The sequence below is a fragment of the Sturnira hondurensis genome, unplaced genomic scaffold (assembly GCF_014824575.4).
Source record: "Sturnira hondurensis isolate 20B ecotype Veracruz unplaced genomic scaffold, ASM1482457v3 Scaffold0011192, whole genome shotgun sequence".
Lineage (NCBI taxonomy): Eukaryota > Metazoa > Chordata > Mammalia > Chiroptera > Phyllostomidae > Sturnira > Sturnira hondurensis.
Window position 1 is genome coordinate 661,002 of NW_028083823.1, and position 25,694 is coordinate 686,695.

General features: G+C 37.2%; 1 protein-coding gene across 2 annotated transcripts in view; it reads right to left on the reverse strand.

Moving 5' to 3' along the window:
• PRRG1 (proline rich and Gla domain 1) overlaps positions 1 to 25,694 on the reverse strand; it is a 100,329-nt gene that overhangs the window by 42,252 nt on the left and 32,383 nt on the right. For both annotated transcript variants that reach the window (XM_037059552.1, XM_037059553.1), the window contains exon 2: positions 14,279 to 14,329. In XM_037059552.1, coding sequence (XP_036915447.1) covers positions 14,279 to 14,288 — 10 coding nt within the window. In that variant the 5' untranslated portion in view covers positions 14,289 to 14,329. The remainder of the gene's footprint in view (positions 1 to 14,278; positions 14,330 to 25,694) is intronic.

Below are 25,694 nucleotides of genomic sequence, written 5' to 3' on the forward strand. Positions count from 1 at the left end.
CAGTTATTGTTTACCCTCAGTTAGCTTACTCTGGTTCCAGGAGCTTAGGGAAGAGGAGAGGAATATAAAAATGGAAACTACAGGACCACCAAAAGCTGAAACACTCGGGAATTGGACCTACAGTATTATGGAGTGAGCACAGATGAGTGAAGTGCTAGGTAGAAAGATGCCCTCCTCTTTTCCAAGCCCAGCTGGGGCAACCCATGCCTCAGTTATTGTAGTAATTCCTTTAGTATCTTTGGAACTGTTCTGGGTATCAGAAAGCCTGCTTTGGGCTCTCTGGTTTTGATATCAGCAACGGCGGCAAGAATATCAAGAGCAAGAGAGAAATGGGGACTTTCTAGAAATGAACCCAGCATTCCATAATTTTTTCTGTAATGGGAGATCCAGGGCCTGCTCCTCTAGACTTAATATGTGACCCTAGAGTTCTTATATTTCCCATAGAAACAGTGTTAGTCAGGGAATTCTTGTATTACCAAGGGCTGTGGTTGTTTAATTTGACTAATGGATGTGATGTCTTTGATATCCCAGTCTTATTAAGGGGTGCACATTAGTTATACATTTTGAAAGTAAGAAAAAGAGTTGTTAGAGCAAAAGGCTATGTGAGGAAAGCAAAAAGCCTAAGCTTCCCTTCTTCATCTGTAATGTTGGAATAACAGCACCAATCTCATAGTTATAAATGAGGTAATATACATAAAGCATTTTGTTCAGGGCTTGGCAAAGAATGGATGCTTAATAAATAGACTTATTGCCACTGTATAATGATAGTTATTCCATTCAAGAAAAACCAGGAGATCTACCAAGCTGATGATAATAATGCACTTAGAAAATACAGAATAAAGGATCAGATTTGGGGGTATACTACTTCCAGTGCCATTTTTTGTGACCATTGTAAGGGCCAGCCTCAGCCTCTCAGCAGGTGGAGCCAGGCCTAAGCCAAGGTCTTTCAGCAATGAGCATTCTAAGCTATTAAAAAAGAATTTTAGACTTCCGGTCAAGATGGAGGCGTAGGTAGAAACAGTGTGCCTCCTTGCACAATCAAAATAAGGACAACAACAATTTAGAAACAAAAAAACAACCAGTACTGACAGAAAATAGAACTGTATGGGAGTCCGACAATCAAGGAGTTAAAGAAGATACATTCATCCAGACTGGTAAGAGGGGCGAAGTCAGATGGCCAAGCTGAGAGGGCTCAAGACAAAGTGGTGGCTGGCAGACCCCAGGCGCGCAAGGTGGCAGCAGGTGGACCCAGCGAGGCAGCGGATTGTGGAGGGGCTCAGTGCACAAGGTGGCTGGCAGGCTAGGTGGTCCCATATTTGTGCTCAGATAAACCAGGTGAAACTGGGGAGTGAGACAGACCACACAACCCAGGGTTCCAGAGAGGGGAAATAAAGCCTCAAAACACTGGTTAAAAATACCTGTAGGGGGTTGAGGTACCAGAACAGACTCCCGGCCTCACAGGAGAGTTCACTGGAGAGACCCAGAGGGTCCTAGAATGTACACAAGCCTACCCACATGGGAATCGGTACCAGAAGGGCCCAGTTTGCTTGGGGGAAGTGGGAAGGGACTAAAATATGGCAGAAAGTGGAGCAAGCGCTATTGTTCCCTCTTAGACCTCTCCCCCACATATTGCGTCACAACTCAACAATTGGTTTGACCAACCCTCGGGTGAACACCTAAGGCTCTTCTCCTTACTATATAACAGGTGCACTGAGACAAAACAAAATGGCCCAAATAAAAGAGCAGATCAAAGCTCCAGAACAAATACAACTAAGTGACGAAGAGATAGCCAACCTATCACATGCATAGTTCAAAGCACTGGTGATCAGGATGCTCACAGAATTGGTTGATTTTGGTTGCAAATTAGATGAAAAAATGAAGGCTATGCTAAGTGAAATAAAGGAAAATGTACAGGAACCAATAGTGATGGGAAGGAAACTGGAACTAAAATCAATGGAGTGGACCAGAAGGAAGAAAGAAACAACCAAACAGAAAGGCATGAAGAAACAAGAATTCAAAAAATGAGGAGAGGCCTAGAAACCTCCAGAACATCTTTAAATGTTCCAACATCTGAATTATAGGGGTACCAGAAGGGGGGGAGGAAGAGCAACAAGTGGAAAAGTTATTTAAACAAATAATGAAGGAGAACTTCCCCGTTCTGGCAAAGGAAATAGACTTCCAGGAAGCTCAGAGAGTCCCAAAGAAGTTGGACCCAAGGAGGAACACACCAAGGCACATCATAATTACATTACCCAAGACGAAAATGAAGGAGACAATCCCAGAAGCAGCAAGAGATAAGGAGACAGCTACCTACAAAGGAGTTCCCATCAGACTGTCAGCGGATTTCTCAAAAGAGACCTTACAGGCAAGAAGGAGCTGGAAAGAAGTATTCTAAGTCATGAGAATCCAAAGACCTACAGCCAAGATTGCTCTATCCAGCAAAGCTATCATTTAGAATGGAGGGGCAGATAAGGTGCTTCTCAGATGAGGTCAAGTTGGGGGAGTTTATCATCACCAAGCTCTTATTATATAAAATGTTAAAGGGACTTATCTAAGAAAAAGAAGATAAAAAACACGTACAGTAAGGCGGCGGCAAACTCACAATTGTTAACAACCACACCTAAAACAGAAACAAGGGCAAACTGAGCAGACAATTGGAACAAGAGTGGAACCACAGAAGTGGAGATTACATAGAGGGTTATCAACAGGGGAGTGGGAGGAGGAGAGAGGGGGAAAGGGTACAGAGAGTGGGTGGCATAGATGATGGGTGAAAAGTAGACAGGGGGAGGGTGGGAATAGTGTGGGAAGTGTAGAGGCTAGGGAGCTTATGAGTATGACACCTGGACATGAACTAGAGTCGGGGAATGTCATTGGGGGCTGTGAGCAGGGTGAAGGAGAGTGAAGGGGGGAAAGTGGGACAACTGCAATAGCATAATCAATAAACTATATATTTTTTAAAAAGACAGTTTTCCAAAAATAGGAGTAAGGATAAGGTTAGCTTGCACTGAGTCTGTATGCTAAACTCCAAGGATGCCTGGGAGTTTGGTCCCCTTGGTCAAGTTTAAGATAAAATGTGGTAGAGCTTTACTAAGTGCTATTTAAGTCTGAAACTCCCTTGGAGACACTCTCTACTAGCTTGTCTATACTGTTTACTGAAAATGTATAGATTGTGGTTTGTATCTGATTTGAGTATATAGCCTACTTTCAGCTACATGATGAGTGGGGTATCAAAGATTCTCAGTAAACCTGTGCCTTGCCTCCCTTGAAACCAAGGTTATCTTGCACATACCTTTGTGGTTCAGAATTAGAAGACAAAGTATGTCCTCTATGACTAAAAATGGACTTAGGAGCCATCTTTCTCCTGCTGCACTGGACCTTTAGTCATTATTAAAGCCTTATGAGAGCCTCATAGGTCTTTTCAATGATCTAATGTCATGCAGTGACTACAATATACTTTGATGATTCATAAATGTTTTGGGGATATCGTGAGATTTTAAAATTTCTGAAATTCTTCAGAAAGTAAATTAAAGCCTATTTCTGGTTCATAGTTATAAGGACCTGGTACTGGTAACGTACTCCAAGGAAGCATATGCTTCCATAATATATGCTTACTTTCATTAGATTCAGTTTTGGTCAGATGAATGTTAATAGGCTATCATCATTAGAATTTTAGCAATAGACCACCAAGCAGCTATTAAGCAGGTTAAGAAATGAAATTACATATATGGTAGATATATATGTTTAAAGAAGCATGAGTAGCTACAACAAAGTTCACTACATAATCATTTTCTATTGATTTTCAGGTTATTTGATAGTTATTATCAGGTATTTATCAGGTGGCTGTTGACAGTATTTTTCATAATCACTATAGCTATTAATGACAGTAATACATCATGCAGAAGTCAATTATTTGACTTCTAAATTCATGAAATGCGAGATGACCAAAGTCATGCATTATAAGTTGTCTTGTATTTTACCTACAGGGGAGCCCCATCTCTCTTAGACTAATCAAGGATCAATTTATTCAACCTGCATCCACAGGCCTGGCTATGAGACTTGGAAGCTTCATTGCACATTATTGCTGAAAAGTAGAAGGGCAGGGATAGGCTGAAGTAGATCAACACATTGAGAGAAACAAGAAGTGAAAGCTGATTAATCTGAAGGCAAGGGAAGAGAGACAGAGGCCCTTTGAGGGTTATTTAGAGTAGACTCTAGGCGCCCTTACCTCCCAAAGCTGAAGGCATCAATGATTATGTTCAGAATGGTGAATCTGATTCACCAAGAAAGAACCATATGATGTTCAGGATGTTGTGTAGGAAGGCAGTAAATTATACAATCTATTTTAGAACTATTCCCATAAAAATAGTTTTTAAAAATCTCTTAAACACTTATTAAAAAGAGTATGAACACTACAAAATATACTTATTCAAATGGAAAATCTGATTCTAGACATTGTTGTGTAAATGCTGGTATATCAGACCATCTATAACGAGTCCACATGCTAACCAGGAAGCTGGTTTTTTCCCCTAATGAATAAATCTCTAATATCTTTTTTAGTTGTGAATTTCTCAAAGACTGCAGAACATGCTAAGCTATCCACTTAATTGAGCCTTCTGTTTGTCACATGAAAATTGCCTTTTGAGACTATCTTGTGGAAGTCTAAAAAAGCTGATATCCATTAACCACCTTCACCAACCCTGTATTGAGACAAATGAAATTGCAGGAAAAGTGTGGTAATAGTGAAAAGGTCCTGAATTTGTACTCAGAATATGCAGATTCCTGTTCCAGCTCTGGCACTAAACTGTCTGTAGGATTCTGCATTTTTTGCTCAATTTATCTAGGTCTATCTCCTAATTTGTGAAGCTAAGGAGTTGTATATGATTTCTCAGGTCCTTTTAGTTGTAATGGTGAAGAATTTTATAATTGCAAAGATGTTTGTTCAATGGAAGTAGTGTATCATACCAAATTCTTTTGGGATATGAATATACTATTTTTCAGCGAAGCTACCATCATCCCCCAAACCAATAACAACAAAAAATAAACAAAAGAAAATCAACAAGGCACACTCCCCATCCAACCCAGTGCTCAGATTTACATGAAAAAATGTTATGAAGTGTCACACTCATGATTCCTTGTTTTCTTGCTTCTAAGCCACTTTCATACTACTATTTACTCAGTTGTGCATGCATACAATGCTTTCAGTGGGTTTTTACTGAAATAAGTATAAAATAGGTACTTCTTATCACAGATTGACGGGAATAACTTTCCCTAAACAATAAAGCCTCATTTCATTTATGGGGGAAAAAAGATGTTATTTGGATCATTCTCCTACTAGTTAGGAAGATGGAAAAAATAGAATATTTACCAATTGTATTTCACCACTGTAACCTATTTGTGAAAAAATAAAGGTTAATTTTTTTCATGGCAGGTAGATTTATAATTCAGAATTTGTTGTATGGTGGTGCTCATGTATATTACCAGGTTGTCACAAACTTAATGCTTAGTTAGAATGGCATGTAGTATGTGTTCATAGCAATTAGGGAGCTGAACCCCATTCAAGAACTCACATATTTTTAAAAAATATTTAAAGTTACAGGATTGAGCTCATTGAGAAGTCGCAGGCAGGGTGTGGGAGAAGAAATAATTGTTATTACTATCTCTAATATCCTGAACATGCTTCTTAAGGACAATCTGGTGGTTATGATCACTACCTAAGACTTCTTAAAAAGGATATCTTTATGCTACCGGAGGTAATGCAATGAAATGCCAGATGGTAACAGGCAGGTTTCCGGGAGTAAGTATGGAGAAAATGCCAGAAATGGATTTCTATACAAGAGAAGACAAAACAGGTAATGTACAAAGTCAATATTCTTAAAAAAAAAAAAACCTGTCCCCCCAGGATGAGTCTTACTAATTCAATATGGTTTTTCTTAAAAGCTAAATTTTGGATCATATATTTAGATGTCTCTTGTCTAATGATTTTATGCTCTATATGAAATAATGAGATACAGAAAAATGGTCTAATAGTTTCCCCCACGAAGAAAGATAAAAGGCCAAATTTTCTTTGACAGAGCGTTACAATTTACAACTCCTTCTTATCAAAAATAATTCTCCATGAATTGGTAGATGACAACAATCACGTTGTTAGCAATGGCAACAACTGATTTAAATGGATAGTATGGACTAGGGGTCATGCCTTAGCCACAAGAGACCAACAAATATGGAATTAGCAAATGGTCTAATTTGCACAAAATTAAGCACATAATCAGGTGGAATCTTGAGAAAAGGAAAATTCCAAAGATGGATATTTCTTCTGTCATTGTTGCCTGAATGATATCAGCAACAATATCATTAGTCTTAGTGTTTACAGTTGTTACAGCTATAAAACTTTCTCTTACATTTATGGATCTTATCTACACTGATTATGTATTAATGGGGAAAAAAGCAGATAGAGAAGTCACCGAAATGAAATATAGTCTTAAATACATAAATCTGTCATAATTAATGCTTTACAACTTGTTAACATAGACACTATGATATTATCTATGTGATAGTTAAATGTAATCTAGACTGTAGGAGTGGATAATTATCCTGATAGAGCACATACTACATTTAATAAAAAAACCATACTCCAGAGGTGGCTATTAAGATGGCATGCAAAGATAGCATTTTGTGGGCATTCTCCTGCCCACAAAAGCAGAGAACATAATGGATATGAGAAATGGGAGTCTCACTGACAAATTAGTGTCTTTTTAAATTGGCAGCCAAATTTCAGAAATGACTTTTCACAGGGTGGTGAAATCAATGATAGTTATACATGGATTTGCTCTAGAAGTGATAGCAGAATTCAAACTTTTGCTTGCTCTGTCTGAAAGGGAGTTGCAACGTACCAGGAGCACTTCACTTTTCCTTCCCTCATGGCAGTTGCCTTAAAAAAAGCTAGGGATTCACTGGGCACACTGATCCATTTCAATTGCTTTGTTTCACTGATAAGACAACCCAAACCCAGAGGTTGTGTTACTAATCCAAGAACACAGCTTCTTGATTATACGGTTTTCCGGAACCATTCAATGCTCTTCTTTAGACTCAAATTACTTCTATTAAAACCATTGTAATATGTGAATGCCAGCTTATTTCTAAAGACTTCCTTTCCTTTATACTAAATTATCAGTTCTCAACCTTGAGTGGTTTTGCACTCCAAGGAACACTTGGTAGTGTTTAGATACATTTTTGGTTGTCACAACTTGGAGGGGTAGTTGTGACTGGCATCTAGTATGAATAAGTCAAGGATGCTTCCAAACATCTTACAATACACAGGGCCTCCCCTCACAATGAAGAATTATCTGGCCCAAAATGTCAACATTCACTCCTAGGTATATATCCCCCCAAATTGAAGAGATATACAAACAAAAACTTGTACATCAGTGTTCATAGCAGCACTATGTACAATAGCCACAGGGTGGAAATAACCTAAATACCTATTCACTAATGAATGGATAATCAAAATGTGGTATATTCGTACAATAGGTTATTTTTCAGCCATTGAAAAGAATAAGGTACTAACACAACATGGATAAACCTCAAAAACATATGCTAAGTGAATAAAGACAGACACAGAAGGTCACGTATTATATTACTGCATTTATATGAAATTCAGAATAGGTAAATTCATGGATATAGAAAGCAGACTACAGGTTGTCAGGGCCTGGAGAGAAGGAAGAATAGTGACTGACTCCTTAATGGGTATAGGGTCTTCTCTAGAGGTGTTAAAAATGGTTTAGAATTAGATGCTTGCACAACATTGTGAATGTACTAAATGCTACTGAATTGTATACTTTAACACAGTTCTGTTATGTGACTTTTGCCTCAATTTAAAAAACATCAATAGCATTGAGGTAGAAACTATTCTAAACATGTACTAAAGCTTATTTTGGCATCAAATAGCTAAAAATCAGAGAAGAATGCAATCAAAGACAAAAAAGCATTAAGTACTATGATGAGTTTTTTTTAAAGTAGCCTGACCCTTAAATAGTTAGTTTATTTCTTTTTTTTTTTTCTGGCGGGAAAGACTTGCCAAGAAAAGATAATAGCTGTTGTCAGCCCCAAGCAGATTTGACATTACTGCTATAAAATTATGAAGATAAGGACTTATAATAAATTGGTGACATTATCTCAACTGCAAAGGCATGAATATGTTACTGTAATAAAGATTCTCAGATTTAACACAGTCCAGAAAATGAAATAATTGTCTTTAAATGTGTGCCTGCACTTGAATGATAAACCAGGGAGCTGTCAAAATTAGGCACTATGTTATGAGATAGTCACTTTACAAGGCTTATCAGTGTGAACATCCATTCTGTTTGAAAATATGTAGCTGTATACTCAGAGTTAAAGTTCAGGATTGGTCTCAACCAAATGGTAGTTTGGCAGTGAATCAAAGAGCTTAGAGATTTACTGTGGTAGCTATAAACTATTTTTCCTTCCACAAAGTCCTGATAAGTTGGGGGACATGTTTGGGTTCCTTGGACTAAAGCAGCCAGGCACATTGAGGGACCCAAAGGAATTGTGCTGCTATGTTTTAATTTAAAAAAATAAAATAAAAAATAAAAAACAAAGACTGTACCTGGCAGCATTGTCACTGTTTCTCTACAGCATGGCAGTATGTTCATGCATACTAGACCATCAAGGGCATGTCACCATTAAGCATGGAAAATGAAGATGGAAACTGATACTTTGGATTAAGGTTTTTATTGTACTAGGATTTTTCTCTAGGCTAGGTAAAAGTTATTTCCAAAGACTAAATGCTGGAAGAGGAAAAACAGAAAAAGTGCTAAGTTATCTTCATATTTTTATTTTAATTATTCTCCACAAATAAAACCTGTCAGCTTGGTATCATTCAGCTATCCCAGATATTATTTTCTATACAACAAAGTAAAATTAATCCTTTTGAAGATTCATGGCTAAATATCATTCCCATTTTGTAAGGAAGGAGTAGGAACATCATGTGGTTAGTTATGACTGAAACAGCATGATGAATTTCTTCCAGAGGCTGTTTTCTTAAGTTAAAGATAGTAAAATGAGCCATCAATAACTTCATTTTAAACTAGTAAATACCACAAATTGCTGATACAGAACTTAGGACATTCAATAAGAGAAGTGTGTTCTGACATACAAAAACATTCAGATGGGAAACAGTTATGTTTCAAAAATCAAATTATATTCAAACACTGAAACAAAAACAATAACCCCAATTTTTTAGCAAGAAAACTCCCAAGAAATTGCTTTGTGGATTACTGCAACTTTTGTAATGAATATATTAGCTGCTTGGTGTGGGGGGTTGGGAAATGAAAAGTTAGGCCAAAGTTTTAAGTTCTCTTTAAAGATGACTAAAGATAAATACTTGAGTATATACATACACACCTGAGAAATCCTCACATTACAAAATGTGAAAATGTTAATTCTCTACTGAAATCTTACCATAATTTTATCTATGTATGCTGTTCTTTTTGTGTAACAGCATCTCCACTCGTCATCTCATAGTATTCTAGTGTTCCATGATGTATTAGATTCTTTATGTTAAGAAAAACCACAAAGATAAAAACCTATTGATGAAGGGCAACTTTCACCTGGTAAGTGTCTTAGGCCCCTTACTTTAGGGCACCTTCCACTACAGGTTGTGTACAGCAAGCTTCTGAGTTGAATTATCTTGTTATTTGCCTTGGTGACTGCCAATCTGTGCTATTGCCTTTGCAGCCAGGGACCCCTACTGCTCTGAGGATTTTGATAGGTAATCCACTATCTGCTACACGTGTTTTAGCTGTTACCATAAATGGTGATGAACATTGAGCCATTTCTCTTTGCCTACCTGTCCAGTCCTCCATGCTATAAGAAATATATGAACATCTTCATAGAGCTTAGAAAATATTTTCTTCCACACCTTTCACAGCAACCTAAGTTTGGTTTTTTACATCAGTGTGAGACAGAAACATCAGCCGGTTGCCTCCTATATGTGCCCCTACCAGAGATTGAACCTGCAACCTAGGTATGTGCCCAGACTGGAATTGAACCCATAACCTTTTTGAGGTATGGGACTGACACTCCAACCAACTGAGCCACCTGGCCAAAGCATAGCTCCTAAGTTTTTAATCTACTTTTATACACTACTGATGACTAGAATATTCAAAACATGGTTTATTGGAAGAAAATAAAAACCAGTTATGACAATGGAAGAAAATAAAAAACTAGTCATGATTAGGTTTGCCTTTTGGCTCTCCATTCATAGGCTGTGGACTTTACACAGGACTTTCTTCTCATAACCCTCTGTTTTGTAATAAATAAAATGAAGACAATAATCTCTATTTACATCACATGGTTATCTTACAACTCAAATAAAATAATGTGGGAGAAAGATCTGTGAGTTATAAAGTACTCTACTTGTTAATATAAAAAATTCTATATTTTTGATACATTTTAATATCAAAATAAAATCCATATTAAATGTGCCATGAGATTCAGAAATTATATTTAGAAATTTAGATATTAACTAGTTTCATGAGCTGTAAGAGAAGCTCTTCTTACTTTCTACTTGGTGTTATTTCTTTTTTTCCCCCACATTTTTTTACTGTTGCTCAAGTACAGTTGTCTCAATTATCCCTCAACCACTCTCCCCCATCCCCACCTCCCACCCTTGATTCTACAAAATAATTATATATTCTTATGAGTCCTAAATCCTAGTCAGAACTCATATGTAGTAAATGGGATTTCAATGCCACATACAATGGACACTGATGGTGGTCTAATAAGAAGTTAAATACACAAGTCTGTTCTCATCCCAACCCCTACCATTTTTAAGACTTTGTCTATAATTTTTTATGTCAAATAAACGATTCATCTAACACATATTTATGATTTATTCATCTAATATAAAAGAACAAAAAAGAAATTCACTTCAATTTTAATTTTTCACCTACAATGTATAGTTTTCCAGCTTTGTTATTTTTGTGGTCTTTTAATGAGACTAGTGCCATATCTTTGTGATATTTTCCTCTGTTGTCTCTTTGTATAACACATTGAGCTATTTGTAAGAAGCTTTACCAAATTCAGTAAAAACTTCACTGTACATTGCCAGAAAAGAAAGAAATGAGCACACAGTAACATTTATTCACTAATAGTGTCAGCAATTAACAAGTTTAATCAGGCAAACTAAGTAAAGCTTGGAGAGTAAAGGATAGAGCCTTTGAGATTCAGGATGTTAAGGATGCTTTTAAAGTTGTTGACCACTTTACAAGCTTCTGTGTATTTATAAAAGTAGCACTTTTTGAAGCATTTCCCTTATCCCATCTCCATGTTGGAAGCATGTCCATCTTGCAGATTACATTACCAGGCCCTGTCCTTTATCACGGACTCTGTTAATTGTCTGACCATTTAAATAAACACTTGTTGCCAGATATTTTATTTTTGTTTTTGCTATATCGAATGGGATTTTTTTCTTGATTTCTGCTTCTGCTGCTTCATTGTTGGTATACAAAAATGCCTTTGATTTCTGGATATTGACTTGGTATCCCACTGTTTTGCCAAATTCATTTATTAGTTCCAGCAGTTTTTTGGTAGAGGCTATAGGCTTTTCCATGTACACTATCATGTCATCTGCAAACAATGACAGTTTTGTTTCCTCCTTTCCAATTTGGATGCCTTTTATTTCCTTTTCTTGTCTGATCACTGTGGCTAGAACTTCTAATACTATATTGAATAGAAGTGGTGAAAGTGGGCAACCTTGTCTTGTTCCTGATCTTAGTGGAAAAGCTTTTAGTTTTTGCCCATTGAGTATGATGTTGGCTGTAGGTCTTTCATATATGGCCTTTATTATGTTGAGGAATGCTCCCTCTATTCCCATTTTTCTGAGTACCTTTATCATAAATGGGTGTTGAACCTTATCAAAAGCTTTTTCCGCATCTATTGATATGACCATGTGGTTTTTGTCTTTGCTTTTGTTTATGTGGTGTAAACAACAAGTGCTGGAGAGGTTGTGGGGAAAAGGGGACCCTAGTTCACTGTTGGTGGGATTGCAGACTGGTACAACCACTATGGAAAATAGTATGGAATTTTCTAAGAAAAGTAAAAATGAACGTGCCTTTTGACCCAGCAATTCCACTATTAGGAGTATATCCTAAGAACCCTGAAACACCAATCCAAAAGGACCTATGCACCCGATGTTCATAGCAGCACAATTCATGATAGCCAAGAGCTGGAAGCAACCTAGATGCCCATCGGTCAATGACTGGATCAAAAAACTATGGTACATTTACACAATGGAATTCTATGCTGCAGAAAGGAAGAAGGAACTACTACCCTTTGCAACATCATGGATGGAACTGGAAAGCATTATGCTGAGGGAAATAAGCCAGGCAGTGAAAGACAAATACCATATGATATCACCATTAACAGGGATCTAAACAAAACAAACAAGCAAGCAAAATATGACCAATGACACTCAAATATGGAACAGGCTGACAGGGTCCAGAGGGGAGAGGGGAGAGAATCATAGGGGAAAAGGGGATGGACTCACATGAACAAGTATAAAGGACACATGGACAATAACTAAGGGTGGGGGGCGGAAATGGGAGGGAGGCGGGGAGCATGGGGCGGGGGGGTGGGCAGGGTTGGGAATATAAGACAGAAAGCTGTACTTGAACAAGAATTAAATAAAAAATTATTCTTAAAAAAGAAAGTAAGTAAATAAATAAATAAACATTTGTTGAAGCACCTTTTAAAGTAAGTACCTAGTGATCTCCTTGCTAATTACCTGATGATCATTCTAAAAACTAAGAGAATAAATAAGAAGAATGTGTTGCCCTATATCAGTGTACCTCTCTTCTCCAAATCCACCCCAAGCTTTAGATTAGGTGAGAACTAAACCATGATGACTTACTCTGCAAGCTTCTGTTGACAACTGACTTGGGATTAGGACATGGCATGGATTAGTCACAAAATTTTGACAAGATTTTTTAAATTTTTAAATTTTTAAAATTTTCTAAACTATCAGATATTGGTCATCTTTTCTGAAGTCTGGGAAAGAAACACAATCCTTGGAGTTAATCAGTCTTCAAGGAAAGTTCTGGTAAGAAAAAAAAAACAGGCAAAATTTGACTCAACAGGTTCAGGAAGATATTTTCCATGATTAATTCATGGCCTACCAGGGCCCATACTACAATGGGACAAATGGCTAGAGCTCAAAATACAAAGAGGCAGTTTCTGTCGCTTGTATAGCCCTAGTCAGCCCTGCTGATCAAATAACTTCATTTTAACTATTAAAAGACAACCAATGAAGATATATTTGTTCAATAAGGACAGCAATGAGCAGATAACACTACTCTTTTCCATCATACTTTATAGAGTTCTCAACACACTTTTCATATGGATTATCACATTAGGTCAACCTCACCTTCCTAGGGCTAGAAGTGCAGAATGTATTAATCTCTCCTCAGACATGAACAAACAAGTTTAGGGGAGATCTAGGATTTGGTTAAGGTAGTAAAGGTAGTAGAGTTAGAAGCCTGCGATTCTTTATGTCCCGTACTCTTTTCACTATACTACATAATGCCAAGTCTCCCTGTGAGGTCCTTTATAGCATCTGATTTTATAGCGTATATTGATGAGGATTATTTATGGAGTCACTACTAGCTGTTTTATATTAACTTTACAATTAAATGAGCTTATATTTGTCTATTAACCACTGACCATTAATAGCCTTATGAGAAAGGAAAAATAAACAAAAGGAATTCATCCAATGGTTCTTAATGCCAGTCTTTAACATTTTAGGGGAAATCAAAACCATTTATAAATCAACCTCACAGATAATTGTTTTAATTCTGTCATTGGTTGCATGGTAGAATCATTTTGTTGTTGTTGTTTACGTTATTATCAACAAGGCTTAGAAACCATTGGAAGCATATGGGTAACTTTGCTAAGAGTTATAAAGAAGCTGGGATTAGGGCAGGTTTATATAGTATCGAGTTTGAGCCCCTTGTACTGGGAGATGTCCAGAAAAGAGCAGAATAAAAAAAGAGCCTTGCCAATGAGCAACATGTGGTCTGTTGGTCTTTCTCTGCAAAGCCCTGCTTCAGACAAAAACTTTCTAACACTAACCAGAAATACAATTTAGGTGTCCAAAAAAAACCAAAAAACAAAACAAAACCTTGGAGTTACAAATCTAATTTCCTGGATACAGTGGATTAATATGGAAAGTGTCTAAATTATTTAAAAGTGAAGAGAAACTTACTCCTCCCCATGTTGTCTTGTGGTCTTCAGGAGATTCCTGGATGATGATTCCCTGTTAAAACACAGCACATACACACAGTCAGATTCACAGAGGCTGAGTCACTACACTACATCAAATAAGTTCCATTAAAGTTGATGAGGTCAACATTAGCATTTCATTTCATTACATTCTAATCTTGCCCCTTTACAAAAATGTTTTCTCTATCACAAACAGATATTTAACTTTAAAGGACAGAAACACAGTATTCTGGAAGCATGAGGTTTATATAAACTTACAGTGACCTTGTTTGTCTGACATTAGTTTCTACTCTAGCCAAATGAAATTCATCAAATTAGTCACATGCTTATCTCTTGGAAGAAGGCAGTGATATCAATAAAAGTTGGTGGACAAATAATGCCAAAAGGCCCAAGTTTAATAACTAGGCTATTGTGTTATTAGTGTGCCTATACCTGGCTTCTCTTCAATGTCATTCTGTGACAAATCCAATACCACCCTCCTGCTGTTAAACAGCAGTACCTCTAATCAAATTATCCCTCAGGCAAAGCAGCCCACAGAGTTATTACCCATAAACAGTATGAATAAATAACCATGAACTATTGACAACAAAAACTTTGGAGAAAAAATAAAGCATGTATTGTAAAAGCAAGTATACATGGAGGAGCAGCAATATTGTTTTTAAAAGATGAAGATACATGCACAGAAGCTATTTTATACCACAGTGCTTCATTTTTCTTACAGGTTTCAATCACAGAATTATCACACATTTATTATTTACCTGCTACATTCACAATATGGAGCTAAACACCAGAAACGCAAAATTATAAGATATAATCTATCAATCCATTCAGGAATGCATAACCTACTTAAAGCTAAGCACATAGGGGAGAGTAATATCAAGATGGCCACATAGGTCTCCTTCATAGGCCAACTTTAGTCCCTCTCACAGGAAGACCACCAGCAACTATCCATAGAAAAGACACCACTATGAAAATCCCATATTAGAAGGGTAAAAGGACTACATATACTCTGACCTCACTGTTCCTCCTCCACACTGACACAGTGCTACACCAAGAGGGCACCCTGAGCCCGTGGCTTCTACAGTGGGAAAAGAGAGCATGAGGTGTACCCATTTCCCCAGCATATGAAATGCTTCCCAGGAGGCTCACTCAGGTCTTGCCTCATGTGAGTCATTAGAGGAATCCTCAGGGCTTTGATAGAGGTGGATAAGGAGGGGGTGGAGGTTATAGCAAATAGTGCTCAGGTCTTGGCACACAGCATTCCTGCTTGCAGCAGTGACAGAGCAGAATCATAGCCAGATCTGTCTATCTGCAGAGCTAAGCCACTGACCCCTCTGGCTAGGAAGCTCTGTTGGCAGTTCTGCTTGATTCGGATCCCTATCAGTGGGCCATATGGGCAGTAAAGCCTGTTCTATCACCCTGCCCAAGAAAGGAAGCAAATTCTCAGCTCCACCCAAGTGCTGAGCATAGCCTCCAGTTCTGCCCACCTAGGAGCCCTGGCCAGAGAACTAAAAGAGCCCACAGAGCCAAATCCTACAGCCCTGCTTGGTCAGAGAGGCAAGCTAGCAGCCCTGCCCAACTGTTAAGCAAAGCCTCTGGCCCTGCTTAACTAGTGAGCCTGAATGGTGACCTTGGGCAACAGGAGCCCAGTCTACAACCCTAATATGCAGATGAGGCCAGCCTATGACCATGCACAATTGCTGACCGTGACCTGGGGCTTTGCCTAGGCAGGAAGCCCAGCTAGTAACTCTGTCCAGTCAGGAGTATAACCTACTTCCCCAGCCAACAGAAAAGCCTAGCCAGTGAATTTCCCTATCTGCAGAGCACAGACAATGGCTCAGGTGATCACAAAGACCAGGCTAGAGCCCCCCTCAACTTTCTGGCACAGTCTGTGGTCCTGTCTAACCCCAGAGCACAGCCTGAGGCCACATCAGACTACTAAATACTGCCTGCAGCCCCACCTAAATACAGAATCCACAAAATGGCACCATCTGGTTGTAGGCACAGTCTGAGATCCCACATAGTCAGGGTAGTTGCAGAGAACAGCCCATAGCCCTTCCCAATTATGGAGTTGAACCAGTGGTACCATCCTCCCACTGAACATAGCCTGGGACTTTACCCAACCAGAAGTGATTGCAGAGCTCAGCTACTGGCCCACCTGATTTGTAGAACACAATCAATAGCCCCACTAAATGGGGATATGGTCTCCCAGTGGTCCTGCTTGAATAGAGCCCACCCAGCTGTGGAGTCCAGCCAGAGGCACCCCTCCAACCCAAACTCAGAGCATGAGCAGTGGTCTTACCCTACAGACCACAATAACAAACCTTGCCTGCCAACAGAAGCTATCAAATGATGTACCCAAATGGCCTGCCAAATGACCTATCTAGTACCCCCAAGCTGCAGCAATTGGTGAAGGTCTTTCCCTGCAGAAGTGAACAAATAGTCTTGATGAGGAGGACAAACAAATGCACAAATATCAATGCAAGAAATCAAGCATCACTAAGAAACAGGTAAACATTATACCACTTAAAAAAAACTAATAAAGGGCCAATAACTGACCCTAAAGAAATGGAGAACTATCTGAAAAGGAATCCAAAATAATCCTCTTAAAGAACTTCAGTGAGCTATGAAACACACAAATAGGCAACTAAGCAAAATTAGGAAAACAATGCATGAACAAAATTAGAAGGTCGACAATGAAATAGAAACCATCGAGAAAATCCAGAAATCTTAAAGCTAAAGAATACAATGACTGAAGAATTCAATACAACAAAATGACAATTGTGATTATCTATCAATAATTACTTTAAATGCAAATGGATTAAATTCTTCAATCAAAAGAAACAGAATGGCTGAATAGATTAAAAAAAATAAGATCCCAGCAACAGGCTGCCTATGAGAGACTCGCTTGAGATTCAAGGATACATTTAGAATGAAGTAAAAGGATGAAAACAGATATGCTAAGCAAATGGTAACCAAAAAAAGCAGAGATAACCATACTTATCAGACAAAATAGATTTTAAGCTAAAAATGGTCACAAGACACAAAGGCCATTGTACAATGAAAACAGATCAATTCATCAAGAAGATATAACAATTGTAAATATTTATGCACACAACTTTGAAGCAAAAAGGAGAAATAAACAGCAATACAATAACAGTTGGGGATTTTAATACCCCACTCTCAACAATGGAGAGATTATCCAAAAAGAGAATTAATCAGAAAATAGTGGATTTAAACAACACTACAGATCACATGGGCAGAACAGACACACATACAGAACATTCCATCCACCAGGAGGACAATACACATTCTTCTCAAACACACATGGAAGCTTTTCTAGGATAGATCAGCTGGTAGGCCACAAAATGAGTCTCAAATACAAAATGATAGAAGTTATACTGAGTATCTTTTACAAATGATGATATGAATGAGAAATCAATAATGAGAGGAAAGCTGGAAATTCTCAAATACATAAAAATTGAGACACTCCTGACCAACTAATGGACCAAAAAAGAAATAAAAATATATCTTGAGTCATACAAAAATGGAAACACAACATAAGAAAATCCAATGGGATTCAGTAAAAGCAGTTCTACGAGGGAATTTTACAGTGATAAATTTTCAAGAAAAAAGAATGATTTCAAAGAAACAACCTAACTTTACACCTCAAGGAACTAGTAAAGGAAGAATAAACTAAGCCCAAAGGTAGCAGAGGAAGAAAATACTAAATATCAGAGCAAAAGTAAATGAAATATAAAATAGAAAAACAATAGAAGAGATTAATAAAAGTGAAAGTTGATTCATTGAAAAGATGAACAAAATTGACAAACCTTTAGCTAGACCAAGAAAAAAGAGAATCCAACTAAATAAAATCAAGAGGAGAGAAGGGATCATGAGACTACTATGAACAATTATACATCAACAAATTGGATGGACAACCTAGTAGTGGATCAATTCTTAGAAACATACAACTCACCAAGACTGAATAATGAAGGAGTGGAAAATCTGAACAGAACAATCACGAGAAGAATAAATCATAATCACCATTCCCTCCCCCAAACAAATAAAAGCCTAGGACCAGATGCTTTCCCTGGTAAATTCTACCAAACATTTTTAAAAAATCTTTCTCAAATTCTTTTAAAAACGTTTATCCTCACCTGAGGACATTTTTTCATTTGCTTTTAGAGAGAGAAAGACAGAGGAAGGGAGAGAGAGAAACATTGATGCAGGACACAAGCATTGATTGGATGCCTCCCATACATGCCCAGAGAGGGAATCTTATCTATGAAGACCAGGGACTGAACCTGTAACGTAGGTATGTGCTCTCACCAGGAACTGAGCCTGTAACCCTTGGTTACAGGACAACACTTCTAAAAAACTGAAGAGGAAGGAACACTTCCAAACTCATTTTATGAGGCCAACATTACCCTAATACAAAAGCCAGATAAGGACACTACAAGAAAACTCCAAGCCAATATCCCCAATGAATACAGGTGCAAAAATTCATAACAAAATACTAACAAAACCAAATTCAACAGCACATATGTAATATAATAAAGGCCATATCAGAGAGGCCCACAGCTAACACTACACTCAACAATGAAAGGTTCAATGCTTTCTCTCTAAGATCAGGAACAAGACAAAGGTACCCATGCTCAGTATTCCTACTCAACACAGTACTAGAAGTTCTAGCCAGAGTAATCAGGCAAGAAGAAAAAAAATAAAAGTCATCTAACTTGGAAAGAGAGAAGTACAAGTTCCTATTTGCTGATGATATGATATTGTATATAGAAGCTCCTAAAGACTCCACCAAAAGCTGTTTGAAAAAAGCAAGGAAAGTTGCAGGATACAAAATCAACATACAAACATTACGTGTGTTTCTATACACTAACTATAAATTATCTGAAGAAGAAATAAAGAACTCTATTTATAATAGCATAAAAAAGAATAAAATACTTAGGAAAAATGTAACCAAGGATGTGAACGATCTCTACATTGAAAACTGTAAGACAATGATGAAAAAAATCAAAGGACAAATATAAAGCTACCCCATGTTCATGGATTAGAAGAATATTATTAAAATGTACATACTACAATACCCACATCTACAGTTTGATGTAATAACTACCAATACTCCAATGGCAATTTTTACAGAAATAGAAAAAAAACAATCCTAAAATGTGTGTGGAACCACAAATAACCTGAATAATCAAAGAATCCTGAGGGGAAAGATAAACAAAGCTAGAGATATCATACTTCCTGGTTTCAAACTATATTGCAAAACTATAGTAGTCAAAAGAGTATGGTAATGGCATTTAAAAAAGCAAATACATCAAAGGAACAGAATCCAGGATCCAGAAATAAACCCATGCATATAAGGTCGACTAATATTTGACAGGGGTGTCAAGAAAATTCAATGGGGAAAAGACAGTCTTCAATAAATAGTCTTGGGAAAATTAGATACTCACATGTAAAAGAAACTGAACCCCTCACCTTACAACACTGACAAAAATTAACCCAAAATGGATTGAAGGCTTAACTGTAAGACCTAAAACCATAAAACTAGAAGAAAACAAAGTGGAAAAATTCTTGATGTTGGTCTTGGCAATGATTTTTTTGCATATGACACCAAAAAGACAAGCAACAAAAGCAAAAATAAGTGAGACTACATCAAATTAAAAAGCTTCTACACAACAAAAGATGATCAACAAAATTAAAATGCAACAGAAGGAATGAAAGAGTATATTTTCAAACTACATATCTGATAAAGGATTCATATCCAAAATATGCAGTAAACTTATTAAACAACAAAATTATTATACAACTTGATAGCAAAAACCAAATAAGCAAATTTAAAAATGGGTAATGGTCTTGAGTAGACATTTTTCAAAATAAGACATACAAATGGCCAACAGGTACATAAAAAGGGGTTCAACATCACATGATTTACATCAGGGAAATGCAAATCAAAACCACAATGACATATCACCTTGCACCTATTAGGATGTCTATTACCAAAATGACAAGGGACAGCAAATGCTAATAAGGATGCGGAGAATGGGGGACACTTGTATTCTGTTGGCAGGAATGTAACCTGGTACAGACATTATGGAAAACAGTATGAAAGATCCTCAAGAAAAATAGAACTACCATGTGATCTAGCAATTCCACTTTGAGGTATATATATCTAAAGGAAATAAGATAACTGCCTGGAAGAGATTTCTGTACTACCAACTTCACCGTAGCATTATTTGACTATTGTCAAGGCACAGAAACACCTAAATATCTAATGACAGATGAATGGATAAAGAAAATGTGGTACACAGACAGACAGAGCCACACAACAGAATATTATTCAGTCATAAGAAGGGAAATTCTGCCATTTGTGACAGCATGGATGAACCTTGAGGGCATTATGCTAAGTGAAATAAGTCAGACATTAATAAGACAAGTACTGTATGATCTCACTTATATGCAGAATCTTAAAAAAGAAACTAAAAAACACAAGAGATTATACTGGTAGTTGCCAGGGGTGGGGGGAATGGGTGAAGGTGGTCAAAGGTACAGACTTCCAGTTTTAAGATGAGTAAGTTCTGGTATTCGATGTACAGCCTGGTGAATATAGATATCAATATTGTACATTTCAAAGATGCTGAGTAAATCTTTAAAATTTTTCAATATACACACAAAATTACAACTATATGAGGTGATGATCTGTTAACTAACTTCATTATAGCATTTACTTCACAATATATACCTGTATCATTACATTATATACCTTAAACTTGCACAATGTTACATGTCAATTACATCTTAATAAAATTAGAAAACAATCAGCATATATAAACAAAGACAATCAGGGAATAAATGAGACTTGAGACCTGGTTATTAGTTGTGTGTATGTACACACACACAAATTTCCCCTACTGTGTGTGTGTAGAAAAAGTCAAGCCATCAGTGACCAGAGGGGAGAGGGAATTTCAGGGGATATAGGGGAGGGATTTAGAGGAACATATATAAAGGATACATGGACAACCACTGAGAAGGGTGGAAATGGGAGGGAGGGGGGAGCATGGAGGTGGAATGGGATGGGAATAATAGAAAACTGTACTTGAAAAATAATTAAATTAAAAAATTGAAAAAAAAAAGAAAAAGTCAAGCCATTGTTAACATAGCGAAAATGGTTTGTGCAACATAGACATAACCTGGCAGCCAAGGAAAGTGGACTGGAATGTGCATGGGTGAACAATGACAACTTCACTGTGCTACTCAAGGGGGGCGATAGACACCTTTGAGTGAGCATGTGCACTATGTGGTCATCACATTCAAAATGACTGAGCGAGAAAAGCAATGAATCTAAATCAAAGCTTGCATTTTGCATTAAGCTTGAACATTCCTCTATGGAAACTATTTGGATGATGCAGAAGACTGCAGCTATGGGCAACTGCTGATTGGCAGCTTCATCACATCTCCTCCAGAGTTTCTGGCCAAACATCAAATCACTCAGGTTGACTCAGCCCTACTGCAGCCTTTGATTCGGTTTGGGAAGATTTGGTTCCCTGCTTTCCCAAAACTAAAATCACCTTAGAAAGGGAAGAGCTTTCAGACCATCAATGAGATTCAGGAAAATATGATGGGGCAGCTGATGGCAATTAGGAGAACTGTTTGAGGAACCAAGGTGCCTACTTTGAAGGGGCCTGAGGGATCATTGTCCTGTGTACAATGTTGCTTGTATCTTATTCAGTGGAGACAATAATTCAATAATTGTCTCCATTTCCCATAGCGTGTGGCTGGATACTTTCTGGACAGCCTAGTATATAAAATGGAATGTTACTCGGCCATAAAAAAGAATGAATTACCATTTGTGATGGCATGAATGAACCTAGAGGGCATTATGCTAAGCAAAATAAGTGAGAAAAACAAATATCAATACTCTATTATTTCATTTATATATACAATCTAACAAACAATATAAACAAACAAACAAAACAGAGATTCATAGATACAGAGAACAGACTGATGGGTGTCAGATGGGAGAGGTGTTGAGGAAATGGGTGAAAATGGTGAAGGGATTAAGAAGTACAAACTGGTAGCTACTAACTTTATTATAGCATTTACTTGACAATATATACCTATATCATTACATCATATACCTTAAACTTGCACAATGTGAAGTCATGGGGATGTAAAGTACAGCATAAGGAATATAGTCAATAATATTGTAATAATTATGTATGGTGTCATGTGGGTACTTAAAATTTGGGGGGGACCACTTTATAAAGTATATGATTGTCTAACCACTATGCTGTATACCTGAAAGTAATACAAAATAATACTGAATGTAAACTGTAATTGAATTTTTAATTTTTTTAAAGTGCTATCATATATTGAATTCTTTAGATGCTTATTTTTTAGACTCTGGAGGGTAAAGTTATACATGTTATTCAAGTGAAGAAATATACCTTCTTTCAATCTGTTGTCCAGTTATCCTCAGATTTTGGGTAAAGTAATATGCAAACAACACAGTCATCTTTTCAATTCAATAAATATGTACTGTGTGTCTACTCAAATACACATTGTGTTTCTACTATATCCCCAGGTGATAGGGATATAGCAGCAAACAGAAGAGACAAAAGTCCCTGCCCTCATGAAAGTTACAACCTAAATGGAAAGAAATAGCCCTGGCTGGGTAGCTCAGTTGGTTTGAGTATCATCCCGATACCCCAAAGTTATGGATTCAATTCCTGGTCAGGACACATATAAGTACCAACCAATGAATGCATAAATAAGTGGAAAAACAAAGTGATGTCTCCCCTTCTTCTCTTTCTCTAAAAAATAAACATTTTAAAAAATAAAAATAAATGGGAAGAATTAACCTGTTCTTGTTGATTTAAACAAGCAAAATGTCTAGCATGTTAAATCATGGTAAATTGTGGTACACACCAAGGGAAAAAAATAAGTGAGGAAAGAAGAACAGGAATTATTTAAATACTGATCATCTGTGTAAGAGAGGTAATTTTATAAATACTCGTCTTTTAGTAACTTATCAATGACATATTTGTTAGTATGTATCAGGGGTCAGCAAACTCTGTAGTGACAGTAAATATTTTAAGCTAAGTGACTCATATGGTCTCTTTCACAACTACTTACCTCTGCTGTTGCAGCACAAAAACAGCCACAGAAAAGAATTTGTGAGTGCCTATATTCTATAAAACTTTGTTTATGGATACTGAAATTGAAATTTTATATAATTTTCAGTGTCATGACATTTTCTTTAGAATTTTTTCAACAACTAAAAAATGTAAAAACCAATTTCAGTTCATGGGCTGTACAAAAAACAGGCAGTCAGGCATATTTGCCAACCTCTGGAGCACACAATGAAATAGCTTACTGAATTTTCATAAATGAAAAGTAAAAAGAAATATAAGTAAGCCTAGATGAAAGAAGGTGAAGACGTTAGGTAAAGAATGTGTGTGCACTACCCATAGACACGGACAACAGTGTAGTGATGGCCAGAGGGAATGGGGGCAGGGGCTGGGTGGAGGTGGACAAAGCAGGGGAAGGGGGGGATGGGGACATCTGTAATAGTGTCAACAATAAAGCAAAAAAAAAAAAAAAGAAAAGAAATACAAGTAAGCATAGGATATAAATTAGTGAAGCATAAAGATCCAGCATCTAGAAGCAGACAAAGAGCAGGGTGACAACTATGGATGGGGGAAGAGGGGGTGGAAAGATCAAACAAAAAGGACTCATAGACATGGACAACAGTGTAGTGATTGCAGGGGGGGGGGGGAGTATAAGGGGATTAAATGGTAACAGAAAAAAATACAATAAAAAAGTCCAGCACTNAGTGCAGGGGGGGGGGGAGTATAAGGGGATTAAATGGTAACAGAAAAAAATACAATAAAAAAGTCCAGCACTATCAATAGTAACAGAAAAATCTCTAATAATTTTAGATATTAATTTTATATGATAGTGAGACTTACAATCCAAGTACACAATGAAATATTAAAGATAATGGTATAACTATCTAAATAAATCATGCTAAAACTTTAGAAGTACCTCAGTGAATACGAAGTCATTGTCACAAAACATATCAAATAATCTAGATGCCCTATAAAATGACTTGAAATCAACTCTACTCCCTAACAGAAAGTTTGTTTCATCCATAGTGATATTTCAGTTATCACTTTGATCCCAATAAATCACAAAACTGTATATCCAGGCTTGACCTTTCCCCTACCTTCCACAGTTCCAAATGCCTCAGTGAAATCTGCACCTGGATACTGTGCCACTACCCGAATCATCGGGGATCTAAAATCAATTTTTTCCATCATATAGTGGCTTCCCCTCTAAATTCCATAATTACGTTAATAATATCTTCATTATCTCATTCAACTCAAATGTTATGGGATGGATGGTATTTTTAAATATTTAAAGTTTTTTTCTCTCCCAAGAGCTCACTTTTTTTCCTTCTTCTTACTCCTTACCTACCGCCTCTCCTCAAAGTAACTAAGCCATTCTGTGCTCATTGCTTCAAATGAAAGATAACCTTGGGCAAAGAGAAAAAAAATGTTTTTTTAAGATAAAGAAAAAACAGTTTCTTAACTTTGACTTCCAAGGTACTTGGGAGTAAACAAGAGGCCTTCTAGCAGACAATATGACTGAAGAAAATACTGAGAGGAAGGGTTCTACCTCCAATCTCATCTGTGCATTCCTCCTTCCTAGGTTATAAAGGCTCCCCTGAGTTAAAGGGAGGAGAGAAGCTCAGTGAGGCCTAGGATAGAAGGTCTAGACCTGAAGAGATCAAATTCATTCAATATAATGGGTTGTTTTTACTGAAGAGCATTGCTTGGATGCCCAAGAATCCCTCAGGAGTGAATTTAACAGCAACAGACCTTAAGAGCAAGCACATGAATAGAACCTTTCCTGGCAGTACTTGGTGAAGACTTCTCTTGGACAGTAGTCATCCTTTGCTGACCACCCTGCTATTAGCACGCTTATTCTTGTCTGTGGCTTTATTTGGTCCCTATCCAATTTGTTCCATGTAGATATTCCTCTTTGCAACTTCCCTGGACCATAAGCACTGACGTACAAGAGCCCTGGACATTCCATGGGGGTAATGATGATGAAGGTAAGCCCTGTACTTGCAGTTAGCAAGATGAGGAAAGGGGAGATAGGTACCAGTAACCACTGGCCTGATTTCTTACAGCGTAATGACTTTTTCATGTTTTTTGATCTTCATACAAATGGACTCAGTGTATAATCTTGGAGCTAGCTTCTGTGGCTCAATTTCATGTCTGTGAACTTCATCTATAGTGTTACATGTGATTGTAGTACACTCATTCTCACTACTGACTCTCTATTAGACATGTTTCCCTGTCTATTTATTCATT